Source organism: Oryzias latipes, chromosome 12, assembly GCF_053564925.1.
Source record: "Oryzias latipes strain Hd-rR chromosome 12, Olatipes_Hd-rR_3.1".
Taxonomy (NCBI): Eukaryota; Metazoa; Chordata; class Actinopteri; order Beloniformes; family Adrianichthyidae; genus Oryzias; species Oryzias latipes.
This window is the reverse complement of record NC_136248.1, coordinates 27,876,160-27,892,100: the sequence shown is the minus strand read 5'-3', so window position 1 is coordinate 27,892,100 and position 15,941 is coordinate 27,876,160. Positions and strand designations below refer to the sequence as shown.

Sequence of the window (15,941 nt, the reverse complement as noted above, 5' to 3'; positions counted from 1 at the left end):
GAAAAGTCTCCTGGAAAGCATCTTTCTCTAATTTCTGACAGGAAGGCCATGCAGTCTGAACATTTTTGGGCGTAGACGGTGGAACTGGCTGCAGCCACAGCCAGACGCCACCATAGCCTGTTATCTACCGTCTGTAATTAAGGCCTTTTGAGATTTTTATCCTCTGTGTCCCACTTTCCTGCTCTTTTCTTCTGCAGCTCACTCTAAAAATACCAAATGGCAAAGGATCACCTCATCAATTTCTTCCGTACGTAGAGATGAGAAACAAAGAAACGCTGTCTCTAAATTACAGTAAAACTGTTTCCACACTCTTACAGCCCCCCACCCCCACTCTGAAAAACAGGAAGTCTTCCTAGTCAGGAGAAATATTGGCCAAGCGCTTTACCTACCCTCTGGTTTCCTGACAAAGTTAGGAGGAAACTCATAAAAGTGGTGACTTCAGCACATATTTGTGCCTCTCCACTGAGCCACGGCCACATCTATGCCTCTCACAGAAGCAGGCAAAGATTAACTTTGGACAGGGAAAAAGTCTGCTTGTGTTTGTTCAAGTCAGCAGGGAAACACTTGTCATCATGAAGTGTCACATCAGGGGTTCGTCAGCTCCACGATTCAGCTGATTTGACCCATTCTGTGTCAAACTGTCTCCTCTCTTCAGTGGGATGAGTTCTGCTCTTACTTTTTAAGGCCTCTCACACACTCTGCACCGCACTCCCTGCTTTTGTAGAATGCCATGCTGCAGACTCAGCAAAAGCTTCCCGGATCACATGGCAGAGTGCAACAGTTCAAAACTTCCTGTATATTGAGCAAGAACTGCGTTAGACAGTCCTAAAGAAAAATGCACTTTAACATAAAGGAAAGCTTTAATTTGAAAGTATGCAGCAAAGCATGTGAGGCATTTACACACATTTTCAACTTCAGCAAAAACAAGTTAGAGTTTTGTTTGAGCTCTTTTGAATTTCAGCTCTCAATGTTGTCACCTTGTGGTCAAGGGTTTACACTGCAGCACAATTTTATCTGCAACCTGAAGCCCCACAGCCACATGTGGCTCTATTACCCCTCCATTCTGGCACTCTATCTAGTTAAATAATATGAACATGTTTTAAATTTGAAAAAGTAGTGTTTAAAAAATAACGTTTTTTAAATAGCAAATTACATCCGACTACCTACCAACAATTACATTTGCTGAATTGAGATGATCCTGTGTAAGAAGTCATGTATATCTCTGTAGAAAAGGTATATACTATTTTGAATAAAAAAAAGCCCATCTTTATGTTTTATTTGTGGAAAAAAAACTATTTCTGGGTGAGTTGGGGGTGCCATATCTCTTTAAGCCCCTAAAATGCTTATAAAATCATGCTATCAGCATACCACATCAGCTATCCATACATCTGTCCTCTCCTTTGATCTATTTGATATGTCTTATATGTTTTGTGTTGAATCCTCTTCCTGACCGGCACAAGCAAGACACTAGTTTGTTTCTGTTGGGGCTGCATTCATCTTCAATTTATTTCATCTATTTGTCCATCTGTCCACTCTTATGTTTTGTTTCCTTTATAATATATATTTCTCTGTTTGTTTTTTTGTGGGTTCGGAAAAAAGTTTATTCAGTTAATTTTGGATTTTTGCGAGGCATTACAGTTGGGGGGAGCAATCACAGCACTTGCCTTGCCCATGCCCCTATATGTGGTCTTGATTAGAGCTGACCTGCAGACCCCTGGTCTAACCTTTTACAGTATGTTTTGAATGCAGACATGAAAATGCATGAAAAGTTGAATCACAGTAGTATATATTTTTTTCTTTTATTTTGAAAACAAAATCTAGTAAATTCCAATGTGTTACAGTGGAGGAAAAGAAGAATGTTTATTATCTTAGACTCAAGGTCAATTTGCCACTATACACCCAAAACAAATAAAATTAAAATTAAAATCATTCATGATATAACAAGTAAAAAAAAACAGATATCTAAAATGACCAAGTATCAAAGAATAATCTGTTTAAAATGACCAAGTATCAAAGAATAATCTGTTTAAATATTTGCTGTCCTTTCCCTAGCACAGTATGGTTGCCCAATCTTGGAAAAGCAAGCATTTACAAATGCTCAGATTAGAGAGCGTCTATGCAACTTAGAAATGACTGTTTTTTTTGTTTTTAATTTAACCTTTATTTGTCCAGGTAAGACAGATTAAGAGCAGTATTCTTATTTTCAACTGTGGCTTGGTTAGACCTTTTGAGAGAGGGAAAGAAGAAAAAAATATTTAAAAAAAAAAAAGTTGTTCAAATGTTTAGTTTAAGCTTGTTTTTGCAGTATTTGTTTCTTTAGGTTTGCTGCAAATAAAAAAAGATTTTGAATTATTAACTTTAAATACACTCAATTGAATTCTATTCTTCAGTCTTCCTATATTTGTTTGTTTCCACCAATGACACAGTAAGACATAAATTAGAAAATTAAATCGTAACCTATTCTGTCAATATAAAAAAAACAATATTACTATTCAGTTTTTCCAGACTTCTAATCAATAATCCTGAATCTGAAATCTAAATGATTGATTGTTAGCAATGTAGGTGGACAATCATTAACCAAAAGCTATGTGAACAGACTACATAGAGCAGGACTCTGTTTGTCCCTTCAAAGATTCATGATGAGAATCGAGGTCGCGCTTCAGCTGGGCTTCTGCAGTCTATGTCTACTTCTGGGATTCTTTAGAGGAGGAGCGTACGTTTGTGCCACCAGCAGCAAAAATCCTTTTTTTCTTCTTCTGTTTTATCATCTCAGAACGTAAAATGTGCTTCTCGCAGGGCTGTAGAGATTCCTGACCCACCACCTATTAACTGTGTCTGGAGCCGCTGGTCAGAGTGGACGACTTGTGATCCCTGCACAAAGATCAGAGTACGTCTATGAAGTCTGCTTCCACAACCCAAGGCAACAAAATCTAATTTCCCAGTTGATATTATTACTGTTTGAGACCCTTTCTTTTAGCTTTATGAAAAGATTTTTGACATAGCTACAAAGTGATGCAATGTAAATATTCACTTTCAAACCAACAGTTTGATTCTTTTTCTACTTTTTTGGTTACGTGCTGTAATTATAAATGGTTAATTTAGCTTTTTTTTCTATATATTCTTGTTTAACCTCAGCCTCAGTTTTTTTCATTAATTGTTAGCAAATAAAGCTCCTCTGTGGGCTGGTTCATCTTCTTAAAAGACTTAAAACACATTTTTAGGAAATTATCCTTTCTATTCAGAGTCCGACTTCTAACGAGACGGCATTCAAAGCACAGTCAGATTAAATAAACTGAAATAAATTAAAAATAAATAAACACAAAACTCAAAAACTGTAACTTTTAAAATAAGTAAATATCATAATTTTATGCTATATTTTTTATTTTAATGTCAAATAATGACAGGTTTTACCTGATTTGAACATCACTTTGTCTAGTTTATCACACCTAAATGTCTTCTTTCTGGTTTTCGGCTTCTCTCTCTACGGCTTGAATCCTGTTTATAAAAAGCTGCATCTTTATTTTCTTGAATGCATATCATTTTGGGGGGAGATTGCACAGCATCGTGTTTGTTTTTTGATCCCCTCAGAGGCGTTCTCGGGCCATAGAAGTGTTTGGCCAGTTTAGGGGTGATGCTTGCCAGGGATCAATAGGTGAAAGTACGGCTTGCACAACATCTGAGGCGTGCGTGAACCCGACTGCCATCCCTTGCTCAGACATTGAGTTCGAGTGTGAATCAAGTACTGCAGCCTCACATCCCATCTGCAACATTCTGCAGCTTTTATGTTCAAGGTTTTAAGCATCATGTATTTTTTTTAAAGGAAAATGTATCAAGAAAAGGTTAATGTGCAATGGGGACTATGACTGTGAGGATGGATCAGATGAAGACTGCGACCCTGTGCGGAAACCCTGTGGTCAAACAGTTCTCATTAACAATGAACAAGGCAGGACAGCAGGATATGGGTAAGAGCAGCTGAAACATTTTCACACAAATGCAGCCTAACCAACTCATTTTCAAAAGACCCATTCATATTTAAAAAAAAAAAAAAATGCTCACCCTTCTGTTCACTGTCACGCTCCTGAAAGTGTCACACAGTTGCATGATCTGCTCTTGTGGGGGCAGTATTGCCACAAATTGGCTCTGAATTTTAAAACGAGGACTGAAAAGGAAAGCTTATGAGTTCTGCAAGTCCTCCGACTACCATATATTGAAAAACACATTGATCTCCTGTCTGCACCTTCACTCATAAGACATTTTTATGGGGTAAAATTTTGATCAGCTTAAAGTTAAGGAAAATCAGATTGTAAATTAGAAAAAAAAAGGGAATATTAAAAAAATATTTTTCACTCTAAGGTACACATTGTAAACTTGAAGGAATTATTGAAAATGTGAAAAATAAAATTGTAAATTAGAAAAAGGAATTGTGTAAACTTAAAAGAAAAATGGATTTTTTTAATTTATACATTTATTTATTTATTTATTCATTCATTTTCAATAATACCTTCAAGTTTACAATGCATACTTTCGAGTCTAAAACAGTCATTACATTTTTTTCTGTTTTTTCGTTTACTTTAAGCTGATTCGAATTTGACCCTACATTGTTTTCCCTCCCACATTAGCACTTCTTCGGATTTATTTAATCTGTTTGATTAACTTTTTCCAAAATGCACAGTACCTACCTACCTTCCTAAACAAAAAGAAAAGGGGGTTTGGTCTGATGTTGACCAAACATTTGACTCTGAATGCACCAGATGAGACTGAAGAGAGAGTCCAAGGTTGGCATTATTGATGTGGTGCATACTGTACGCGTCCACAAAAATCATATCTTGTAATTGAAAATAATTTTGTAACCCCAAAAAAACAAAATCATCATTACAATTGCTATTATTTTCCATCAGGCTTCAAACGGGCACTTCAAGTTTTCCCACCTTAATACTTATTTCGTCAAATGCACAAGAAAAGTGATGACAAATGCAGAATCAAATACTAGTTTCGAAGCAGCACAATTTTAATTAGTATGTCTCTTCCTTCTTTACTCGCTGCTACTGAGAGAGAACTGGTTAGTTTATATTCCTCATGCTCAACTGATCTGAGGGTGAACACACATACAAATAATAAGGTCCTCCACCAAAAACAAAACAATATGCGGGTCCTGCCAGAAAACGTGGAAATAGTTTCTAGAAGTCTAATGATACCATTGACGTTGAACAGGCTTGGTAAACGTGTTAACATTACCATCATCAAGTTCAGCCTCAATGTTTACCGTTCAGAGTAAACTCACTCAGATTTTCCTAAAAAGTTTTCTACAAGTTCTCTTTTATTAGCTGTCTAATAATGAAAAGTCACATCCTTGTTTTCCAGCTCTGTTTGCGCTATTATTGCTGCACAGCAGTGAGCTGGCATACATGTATTGCCCTTTCCAATATGGCATTCAACTTTCCATGTTGAAGTGCAGCGACTAGCCTATCTATACAACTCATTGGCTGTGGAGGTCTATTCAGTACCCAGTCCTCTTCCACAGAGAACATAAACATATAACTCATTGGGCAATCCAACATGCAAAGTACAGAGTCTGAAACCAGAAGGGAAATTCAACAATATGAGGTGGAACAGGCTTTGAGCGAGATCAAAAACCTTGGAATAAGTCACTAGAAATACTGACTGAGCGGGTAAATATGTGGCTCACCAAAGGTTAAATACTGAACCTGGCAGTTGAGAATGATCAGCCTGATTTAAAGGGAGAAGAGTGGCGATTACCAAAATAAGAGCACCATGCAACAGCTCTCTGGGTTTGTCATTCATTATCGTCAAAACTCTACCGAGTTACATCTTGGTAGATAAACCGTAAACTCAGCCCAGATCCTTTCACTGGTTTCCACAGTCTTGTAGAGCCACAATCTTATTTACTGACAACTGTTTTGTTTGAAAAAAGTGTTACTGCTTGGCATTTAACGTTTGAAGTCACAATGGAGCGATGCTGCAAGTGCTCTGAATGTTCGTTGTTTAACTTTTGAATCAGTCACTTCTACCTTTATACACCAGGATCAACATTTTGGGTGCTAATCCTCGAATGAACCCCTTCAACAATGACTACTTTAATGGGAGGTGTGACCGTGTCAGAAATCCAAACAAAGGGAATTATGACAGGCTTCCTTGGAACGTCGGTGTCCTCAATTATGAGGTAGGATTTTACTCATTTCAGAAGGTCAAACTGGACAGATGAAGGATTCTGACGTGCTACTGAATTCCTTCTGCTCCTCCAGACTCTGGTGGAGGAGACCGTCTCCAGAGAAATCTACGAGAACACGCACAGCCTTCTGAAGACCATGATACAGGATAAGACGTTTAAACTTGATGCAGGGTTCAACGTAAAACTTAGCCCATCTGAACCATCTATGTCCAATCTGTCTGGAACTATTGGAGCAGACCTTGGATTTTCAAGGCAAAACATGCTGAAGGAGGTCACGGAATACACCACCATAAAGGTAGGTACCATCCAACACTTATAGAAAGTTCCCTGAGATTTCACCTTTAACAGCAAAACCAAGAACAATTAAATATTCCATTCTTCCATCATATTCTCAGAACAAGAGCTTTATGAGAGTAAAAGGCAGAGTGCAGATGAGCACCTACAGGATGCGCTCCCGTGAGCTCCAACTCGCAGATGAATTCCTGAAACATGTCCAGTCTTTGCCTGTTGAGTATGAAAAGGGTATTTACTTTGCCTTCCTGGAGGACTATGGAACCCACTACACGAAAAATGGAAAGTCAGGTGGTGAATACGACTTAGTCTATGTTCTAAACCAGGATACCATCAAGACAAAACGTATGTGCACCAGAAACGGATCTCTTTGTGGGTATATGTTACCCGAAAACTTATATTTTTTGTATGTTTCTTGCAGAAATTACAGAGCGAACCCTTCAACAGTGCATCAAAGCAGGCATTACAGCAGATTTTGGGGTCCCAGGGGTCGATGTTTCAGGTCACGTAAAACCTGAGGGATGCGACAACCCCAAGGAAATAACACAAGGTTAGCCTGATATAATCAGTCATAATTCTCGTTTTTATCTGTATTGTCATCATTTACTTAGACTTTACACACAGACTAGAGTGAAAATAGACGATTGAGTGGACTTGATTGAAGTAGTAGAGAATTTTAATATTTTTCGCAGCTTCATCTGGTAAATTTAAAAAGAAAAAAATGTCCGCTGCCCAAAATCTAGCTCACTTGGGGGCGGTATCATCTGACCAAAATAAAAAAAATAAAACCACAAAAAAGTGTTTAGTCCTGCGAATCGCCAAACACTATGTTGTATTAAATACCTGTATCTTCTCACGGCTGTCTTTAACCTCTCAGACAATTCCCGATTGTTGTGATTCTTCTTTTGCACTGTGGACTGTTTTTTGCCCCCCGCCATGAAATGCACAAGTAAAAAAATAGTTCAGTTTTATACCCTCAATTAAATAGACACCCGTAGTTCTCAAGTAAGCCGCACCACGCTTCAGATGAGCTTTCACATTTTGCCATCGAACCTTGGTGCGAATCAAACCTGATAGTTTGAATGTGCATTAAAACCTACATGCAGGAGGTGTTTTATCTTTGAGTTCCCAGCGTCTCCTTCGTATCTCGCTGTTCAGCAGTGCAAGGGGAATCTGCGGTGGACCGAGCCAAGAACTGACATGTTCCGATGTCCATCATCCCCTCTGTTCAGCTTGCAGCAGGACATGAATCAGGAGGAGACGAAAAAAGACAATTTTAGTTACATAGAAAACACCCTAAACTCCCTGCTCCGCTCCATTCTGATGCATCCAAATGTTGGTTTTCCCAGTCTTAGCTGGGATCTGGCACAAAACTGTAACTCCAATATTGCTCTACCTTTTTGTTGTACCGCTAACGTTGGGTTGGGGGTGTGAGGGGCTGCATGCCAGCAGGAGACAGTGTAAACAGAGAGCTCTCAGCAGTGGGGAGGAGGAGGGAGTCAGGGTTACTTTGCATCAACAGCCCTTTCCACAACTCAGACAGGAATTTCTAATGAACTCCTGCAGAAACAATGTTCTAGAAAATGACAGTATTTCTAAATTTCGGCTTAAAATTATTTAATCATAAATAAAAAACCACAAGGAACGCTTTGAAAATAGATCAAAAGATGATCAGAGTGGAACTTTGAATGTAGTAACAGAAGGTAGTGGTTAGTCTTAACAAATGGTTGCCAAAGACTCACTCAAGTCAGTGAGTGCTGCAGATTTTAAAGCTCATTTGCTTCAGTACTGCAACTGAATTACATTAGTCTCTGATAAAAAAAATGAAAATTTCAACATGAAGTCAGGAGAGCTGCTGGATTTTCAAAATAAGACCCATTACCCTTGTTTAAACTCATGATCTTGCTAGTCCCGCCAATTGTAGATCCATCGCACTTGCCAGGTTCATGAAACGTAATGTTTTGCTGCTGGGACCACATGTTTTAATCACTCTCAATGTTTTCAAGGGGTTGAGTTATTTTTTAATTTTCCAATGAGAATATTGTAAACATGTAAATGAGTTAAATTAATGGGCTTCTCGCATTTTTGTTTTACAGCTGACACTGATGGAAAAGCAGTGGTGGATAAGGTTGTGACATCTGTCAGAGGAGGAAATATGGAAAGTGCTGTTGCCATGAGAGGCAAGCTAAACAAAGAGGGGATAATGGACATCGGAACATATCAGTTCTGGGCTCGGTCCATCGCAGATGCCCCTGCACTGCTGAGCAGCGAGGTACGATGGAGACGCTGGAAACGTAAAGATAAAACACAATCATTCTTTACTGGCTCCAGGAGCCGGTTTAGCTCGTGCTGGTTTGCAGCACCTTCCGTCCGTGGTACCAGGGCTCGAATCCAGGCTGCTCCCTATTCCCTTCTCCACCTCTGTGTGCCAGTCCCAAGCCCAGATTAATTGAAAGGGTTGTGTCAGGAAGGGCATCCAGCGTAAAACATTACCAAGTTAACCATGCAGCTGATGGGACAGGCCAAAAGAGAAAGAAGATTCTTTACTGGCTCCATACCAGTGCCACCCACAGAACATTTAGAAGAGTGGTTATGTATAGCCCAACCTGCTGCAGTGTAATCACTATACAAATGGAAATGATAATAGACATGAGTCTCATAGGCCAAAATTTAACAAAACAGTTATGACAATTTTAAACAAAAAAGGTGATATTCACACTAAACAGTCTGAAACAATTCGATTTTTCTTTGTTTTTTTTTTTGTTCTCTGTGTACAGTAAATCAAACTTTTCATGCAGTGCGCAGAACATAAACATATACAAGTATTCAAATAAAAACCCAAGCCACCCTTAACCCCTCCCTCTCCCCCATAAACACTTGATATGGGATTATAATGAGGATTTGGCCACAGTACTGTATATTACCCATCTGTTCAAAAATCTGTCCATGTCTATGTATTGTAATAGGTTTTGGGAATAGTTTGTCAATATGGCCTCTGGTACCACCTGCTGTTAAAGTCTGAAGTTTTGGAAGAGGGTGGAGCTTTGGAATTTTAGATTGGTCGTTTTATATTGGTGACAAAATGAAATGTTGAAAATTGTAATACAATAAGAAACCGTAAAAAGGTAGGTACCATAGGTCATCACTTATTGGATAATGACATCCAGTATTGCTTCATGTCAAATAACTTTCAGTTTAAATGATGGACAAACGTCATCGACCTATCAGCGATGTCCTATAGTGACTATCTTTTTCGATTTCTGTAAAAATGAAAAAAAGCATTTGGGAAAGCACAAGTAATTTTCAGAAATCAAAATGAAATTTTTAAAATTGTAATTCAATAAGAAACCAGAAGAGGTAGATACAAGAACATCACTGATTGGATCTGATGTTGGTCCATCATTTCAACTGAAAGTCATTTGACAAGAAGTGATGCTGGATGTCATCATCCAATCAGTGATGCCCCTCAGTACCTACCTTTTCTGGGTACTTTTTTTGTTTTTGTTTTTTCGTTTCTTAGGTTTTGGTTTCTGGAATTTATTTTGCTTTCAAAATTGTAATGCTGTGTTTTTTTATATGAATTTTGCCTTTTTAATTTACGTTGTGATCTTTGAAATGTTTTTGTGTTGAGTGATTTGCTAATATAATTTGAACTTCATAGCCACCATATATTAGGTCTATAACCCTTGTGCTATCCTAGGCACTTTAACATTGGGAGTTGGGTCATCTAGACCCACTAGACAATGCTCTGAACCTTTTTCTTCAATGATTTGTGAACCTCACTGGTGTCCATGGATTACATGAACACTTTCCACCTTTATCCACCTTTGTCATGGTAGGGAGAACACGTCAATGTAAGGGTGGGGTCATCTAAGATAGCACAAGGGTTAACAAGATTTTTACCCGCAGATTTCTCCCCTAACTTTTATTATTTTTTGTCTCTTCTTGTGGTTGTGCTTAAGATGCAGCAGTAGTGGTCGGCGCCACTGCTTTGCCTAAACAACTACTCTATATAATCCTTTCACAAACGCTTAGAAATTAGAATTAAACCCACAAAGTATGTTGTCTCTACACCTGTAGAGGTGCACATCAGGACAAGGCTGCTTCTTCTTTCTTCCTCTCCTGATTCTTTCTGTTTTTTGTTAAATGGGTAAACAGCTACGGTAGTCAAAAGAATGTAAACACTGAAGCCAAAGCTCTGCTGTAAAAGGGCTAAGAAGCTGAAGCAATACTTAATGGCACACTTCTTTTTTTTATTTAGAGATAATAGAACGAAACACCTTGCAACATTAAAAAAGTGAGAGTAGCCCAGCTTAAGCTTTAGTTTTAACCAGTTCAGAGTCTGTTACATTTGCATTAAATGTACAACTTAGCAAACAAATGAAAAAAAAAAAAAGATATTGTGCTGTCATGAAGTCAATAAACCACGTTGCTTCCACGTTCCAGTGTGAGATAACTCACATCCCCGTTTTTATTTTCAGCCGGAACCCATTTATATGCTGGTTCCACCGAATATGCCAGATTCAAATGCCAGGATCGAAAACCTGAAACGGGCCACACAGGACTACATGGCTGAATACAACGTGTGCAAATGCAAGCCCTGTCAAAATGGAGGCACTCTTGCTCTGCTAGAGGGAAAGTGCATTTGCATCTGCCCCGATGTTTTTGAGGGCTCGGCCTGCCAGAACTTCAAACCAGACAAAAATAAAGGCCCGGGTAGGACATGCATTATCCAAGTATATCTATGTACCAATTTATTTTGGTATGTGTTAACTTTTTAATTTTATATTAGCAACAAGACCTACGGTGGATCAACTGGGTAACTGGTCCTGCTGGTCAACCTGGTCCAGCTGCAGTGGAGGAAAACGCAGCAGAACTCGGTTCTGCAAAACAGATGGAGTCCCTGGAGCGTCGTGTACAGGAGACACCAACAGTGACGAATACTGCTAAGCGAATTCTGAAAGATGTCCTTTGAGATTTTGGTCATAAGAGCAAACAAGTGCAGATGAAGGACAAGCAAAACATTGTTTATGAAACTTAAAAATAAACATTAATCCCGATTAATAGGTCATCTGATATGTTTTAAGTAAAAGGATAAGCAGTAGCATTGCAGTAATTATGATTTCTATTATAATCTCTGAAATTTGTTCACATTCTTGGGTAAAATAAAGCCACAGTTTTGATCTGAATCTCACTTTTTATGACACATACGTGATTGTTGCGCAGCGCAAATGAGAACCAGATGAGTGAAGAACAAGAGAAAAGCAGCACTAGGTCATGCAGAGATTAAGGTGGTGTTCTTAATCAAAACAAGAGAATCTTTTTTATTCTTTTAGCAGACTGTGAAAACTCTTTCATGTCTGCACAAGAATCCATGAACTAAAAATAATTTTTTACTTTAAATAGTCTCTTTTTTGAAGACTGGTTGTTTAGCTTTTGCAAACATAAAGTATATCACACTTTTCCATAAAAAGTGAGAAAATGAAAATGCAAAGAAATTTATTCCGCAATAGAAATATTTTTAAACTAAGAAAGTAAAAACTGAGTTACATTTACTGGATTGACATTTACAGTTTAAAAAAATGTCAATTTTTCAACCATCTCGGAAGAGATGCGAATCCTACATATCATTGCTGGACAGAAGATCATATTTGTGTTACAAAACAGGCAGACGGCTGGATTCAAATGCAGCAGGTTTATTAGCTCAGTTAAAAGACCACAAAGCTAAATAGGGGTCAGGCAGACGGTGGTCAACAACAGGTAAGGGAGCATCAAAGGAATGAGGGGAGAAGTCAGGGTCCAGGCAAGATTCAGGGCAGGCAGCAAGCGAACAGAGACAGAGACAGAGACAGAACAGGGTCAGGAAAGCAGAAGCTCAGGGCTGACTAGAACACTCAGTAATTAAGGCAGAGTGGCACAAAGAATAAACAGCAGTGCATGAGGCTCAGTGAAGTGTTTAAGTATGCTGTGATTGATGGAATAAATGAGAGTCAGGTGTGCGGCCTCTCGGAAATGTGTACTGGGGTTGCTGGGAGATGTAGTGTGGTTAAAACTCTGGAGATGGTTCCCCAGAGGGGGAGAAAGAGCTCTGACTTCTGATAATTGTCTTGGAGAACTTTTTTGTAACATTTTGGTCTATCGAGGTGCTTGCTTTTGCTCTAAAACTCCACACAATTTATGGCAAATGACACAGAAGGCCCTCAGTTAACTGCTAAGGGGCTTGCACAACATAAACAGATTTTTGAAAGCTCTTTTTAAATCTTTATTGAACAAAAAACTGACAAGATACAGTCGAGGGAAAATGTATTTAATTGCTTCATTTCCCCTGGTCAAAAAGACTCACTACTTTGTGGCAACACCCTTAAAATATTGTTTTTGATTTTTGTTGTGATTTTCTATCTCTCACTGTTCAAATGAACCTACCATTTGGATGACAGGCTGTCAATTTCTTTTAGGGGGCAAACCTATAAAAAAAACAGCAAGGCATCAAATTCTTGAAGCTGAAGTGTATGTCAACAAATGCGTATCGTGATCTAACCAAGGAGTTTTTCTATACTTCTATCTTCATCCAAAAATCCATCTGTTTGCCTGTTAAAGAAAGAAGTGTTTTGGTTTGAATGCTTACTTAAGATCTAACCGCTGGGGGTGTTGGCCCCTGGCCTTTAGGGTGTCAGCAAGTAAAAGATGGGACCTTATTGAGCTCCAGGGAGGCCCCATTCACCACAGACAGGGAGTCATTCTCTTAGCAGAAAGTTTTGTTCTTCCTCAGGCATCGGGAGAATAGTTTGGACAAAATAATGAACCCCTCTTCAACTATTGACTCCTCCTTCAGCAATACAAGTGTTTCTCAAATATTTCAAATATTTTTTTTTTAACTAAACAAACTCTGCTTTTGTTTTTTAAAATTGTATTCAATCAAATCAAATCTAATCAAAACTTTATTATAAAGCACTTTTCATATAAAAATATAACACAAAGTGCTTTACATTAAAACACAACAAGATATAAAAACAAGTATGACGATTAAAATAAACAAGCACAAAAATTACAAAAGAGGCCCCCCCTCCCCGTACCTAGCCCCCCACTCCTATATTCTATATTCTGGGTTTTAAGATTTTGGACCACTTTGGTTTTAATCCGAGTTATTCCTTAATGGAGGATGGATTCAAAACTTTTCAAAACCGTTTAGTTTTGTTGTCTTTGCAGTTAAAGAGTAGCAGGAGGGAGATTATTTATTTTTAACAAAAGCGTGAAAGTGCGACCCCTCTGTGCCCTCTTAAGTGCCTTCACACACACCCCCACACCCCCCATCTGCTTTCCCAGGTCACCAAAGGTATTGAAGTTTTAAAGGGCTGTTATGGTGGATTACTCCACACAGCTGTCCCCAGCAGCGTGGAAATGAAGTTATGCCCCTTGTCAGCTCCGTTTTGTGTTCCCCCCTCCTCGGTGGTGAGGGAAAAGCCCTCTGATTGGACGACGTCACTCAGGGAGGCTTAAAATCCCCTCGCCATTCAACTGACCCCTTCCCCCCCATCAACCTCCCATCATAAATCAACCCTTCCTCCACTTTTCCCACTAGTCTAAAGCCTCCCTTCCTCGAGCCCCCCCCAACCTTCAATTATTTTGGGTCACTGATGTCGAGACAGTTCTCTTAGATTTGACCAAATCCACCTTTTTTTTCCAAAATGATAACAGAAATTTGTCCTTAAGTAAATCTAGACAGATGTTTCTCCATCTAAACTCTTAAAATTCTGTTTTTCCCAGAAAGTTGTGTGTGAAAAATTAAAGGAAAAATCATTATTAGTGTCCGGAAAACTCAAAACTCCAAGAAATCATCAGTGATGATCTTATCCGTGCAGCTGCTGCTTATCAAATACTTCTGCTTAAGCACACATAACAAGCAGCTTCCAGCTGCATGCATGCTGCCTTTGCCCCTTCATGCTTTCCCACGTCTTTGATCTCATTAAAACTGTGAACTGTGGTGGGTTATGAATGCTTAACTAACTCAGGGGTCTGCAAGTGTTTCACCTTAGAAAACATTCACAGCTGCAGAGAAAAATATGTTCGCCTCTTTAAATTGTTCTGGAGAAACAGTGTTTGGATGTTAAGGTTGAGGTAAGTTTCATAACTTTTGTTTTTAAGGAAGAAGCCTCTGTTATTTCTTACTTAAATCATTAAAAATGTATGTTTTTTGTTTTTTTTTAACAAGTTCTTGTGGCCTTTTTCTGACGATGGAGGACACACATTGAGAAAATTAAGCTCAAAATTGCACTTCTGAGTATTTCTTTATTGAAATCGTTGTGAATCAGGAGCAAATGGAAAAATGCAGTTGAAAAAAGATCGTGTTGGTGCTGTAGAAAATTCACTGTTCGGGTCAGAAGCTCCGCTCGCCTCCATTCTGATGCATCCACTTGTAGACAACTAAACCCATTTAGCCTACTTCTTCTTTTTCTTGTCCAAACTGGGATCTGACTCATGACTCTGCGGCTGGATAGCTCCAATATTGCTCTCCCTTTTTTATTGCACCTGTAATGTTAGGTTGGGGGAGTGAGGGGCTGTAAGCTAGCAGGAGAGCGTGTAAATAGAGAGCTCCCTGCAACAGAGAGGGAAAGGAGCGCCACCCACAACTCTGAGGCAAATTTCTAAATACAGCATAATCAGAATTGAAAGACACCCAAAAAGCATTGAAAATAGATCAAGCAATGATCAGAGAAGATCTTTAATATTCACATTTCTTTAAAAGTTGGGATATATTTCTGGGTTAATTTTGGAGCAAAACAGGCTTTTGGGGTTATTGCGGTCTGATTTAAACACAATTTATGTTTTGTTTTTTTACTCTTTTTTTTTTAAGGAGAAAAAGAAATGGTAAAAAGTTAGTCCCTTTTTAACCTCGGAGTGGGTTAAAAACAATCTAACTTGGATTATTTTTATTTATGGAGTTTTTAGTGTGAAGGAAAAAGAAACGTTTTTTATCTTTTTTTTTTGGACTGTTTTCTTAGTTTTTCTATTTCCCCACTATAATGTAAGAATCGCATTTTTGGCTGAGTTAATGTCTGCAATTAACTCAAGAATACTTTCATATGTTGGAAATTGAGACGTGAACCACAGATCTAATATTAGCTTAAAAAGTTTGGGTTAAATGATTTGGAATTTTCTTGAAGCCAACAGGAAACAAAAAAAATCGAAGACTACATTCCCAGTTTTAAAATACTTTGCCAAATTTAGATAACTTCTGGAGGGAGAAGTGTTATTTTACATTTTAAAATCCAAATTACTTTAGTCTAGAAAACAAGAAAAATGACAGCTGGCAACCAAAAGTTGCTTATTTAAACACTGACTGTTTTTCTTTTCTTTGATGTAACCAAGGACATATTTGACTTGAAGCAGGGTGCGAGGCTGTTGGCCCAGCAAGAGCTGTAATGTCCAAATGAGGGTCTTAGAACTAAAGCCCCCAGGGACC

General features: G+C 38.4%; 1 protein-coding gene across 1 annotated transcript; it reads left to right on the top strand.

Moving 5' to 3' along the window:
• Window positions 1-2,419: 2,419 nt before the first annotated feature.
• On the top strand, window positions 2,420-11,670 carry c9 (complement component 9). Its single transcript, XM_004074512.4, has 11 exons — window positions 2,420-2,713; window positions 2,797-2,887; window positions 3,589-3,739; window positions 3,821-3,962; window positions 6,043-6,181; window positions 6,264-6,485; window positions 6,586-6,826; window positions 6,903-7,031; window positions 8,578-8,753; window positions 10,963-11,197; window positions 11,274-11,670. Exons 1-11 carry the CDS (start codon window positions 2,637-2,639, stop codon window positions 11,429-11,431), a joined length of 1,761 nt encoding a protein of 586 aa, XP_004074560.1. The 5' UTR covers window positions 2,420-2,636; the 3' UTR covers window positions 11,432-11,670.
• Window positions 11,671-15,941: the final 4,271 nt, after the last annotated feature.

What these genes read in the sequence shown, in the direction of transcription:
- c9 (XM_004074512.4), top strand. Translation starts at nt 2,637, where the DNA reads ATGATGAGAATCGAGGTCGCGCTTCAGCTGGGCTTCTGCAGTCTATGT. An exon ending in GGATTCTTTAGAGGAGGAGC is followed by an intron (nt 2,714 to 2,796) that starts GTACGTTTGTGC and finishes TGCTTCTCGCAG; the next exon opens with GGCTGTAGAGATTCCTGACC. An exon ending in AGACAAAAATAAAGGCCCGG is followed by an intron (nt 11,198 to 11,273) that starts GTAGGACATGCA and finishes ATTTTATATTAG; the next exon opens with CAACAAGACCTACGGTGGAT.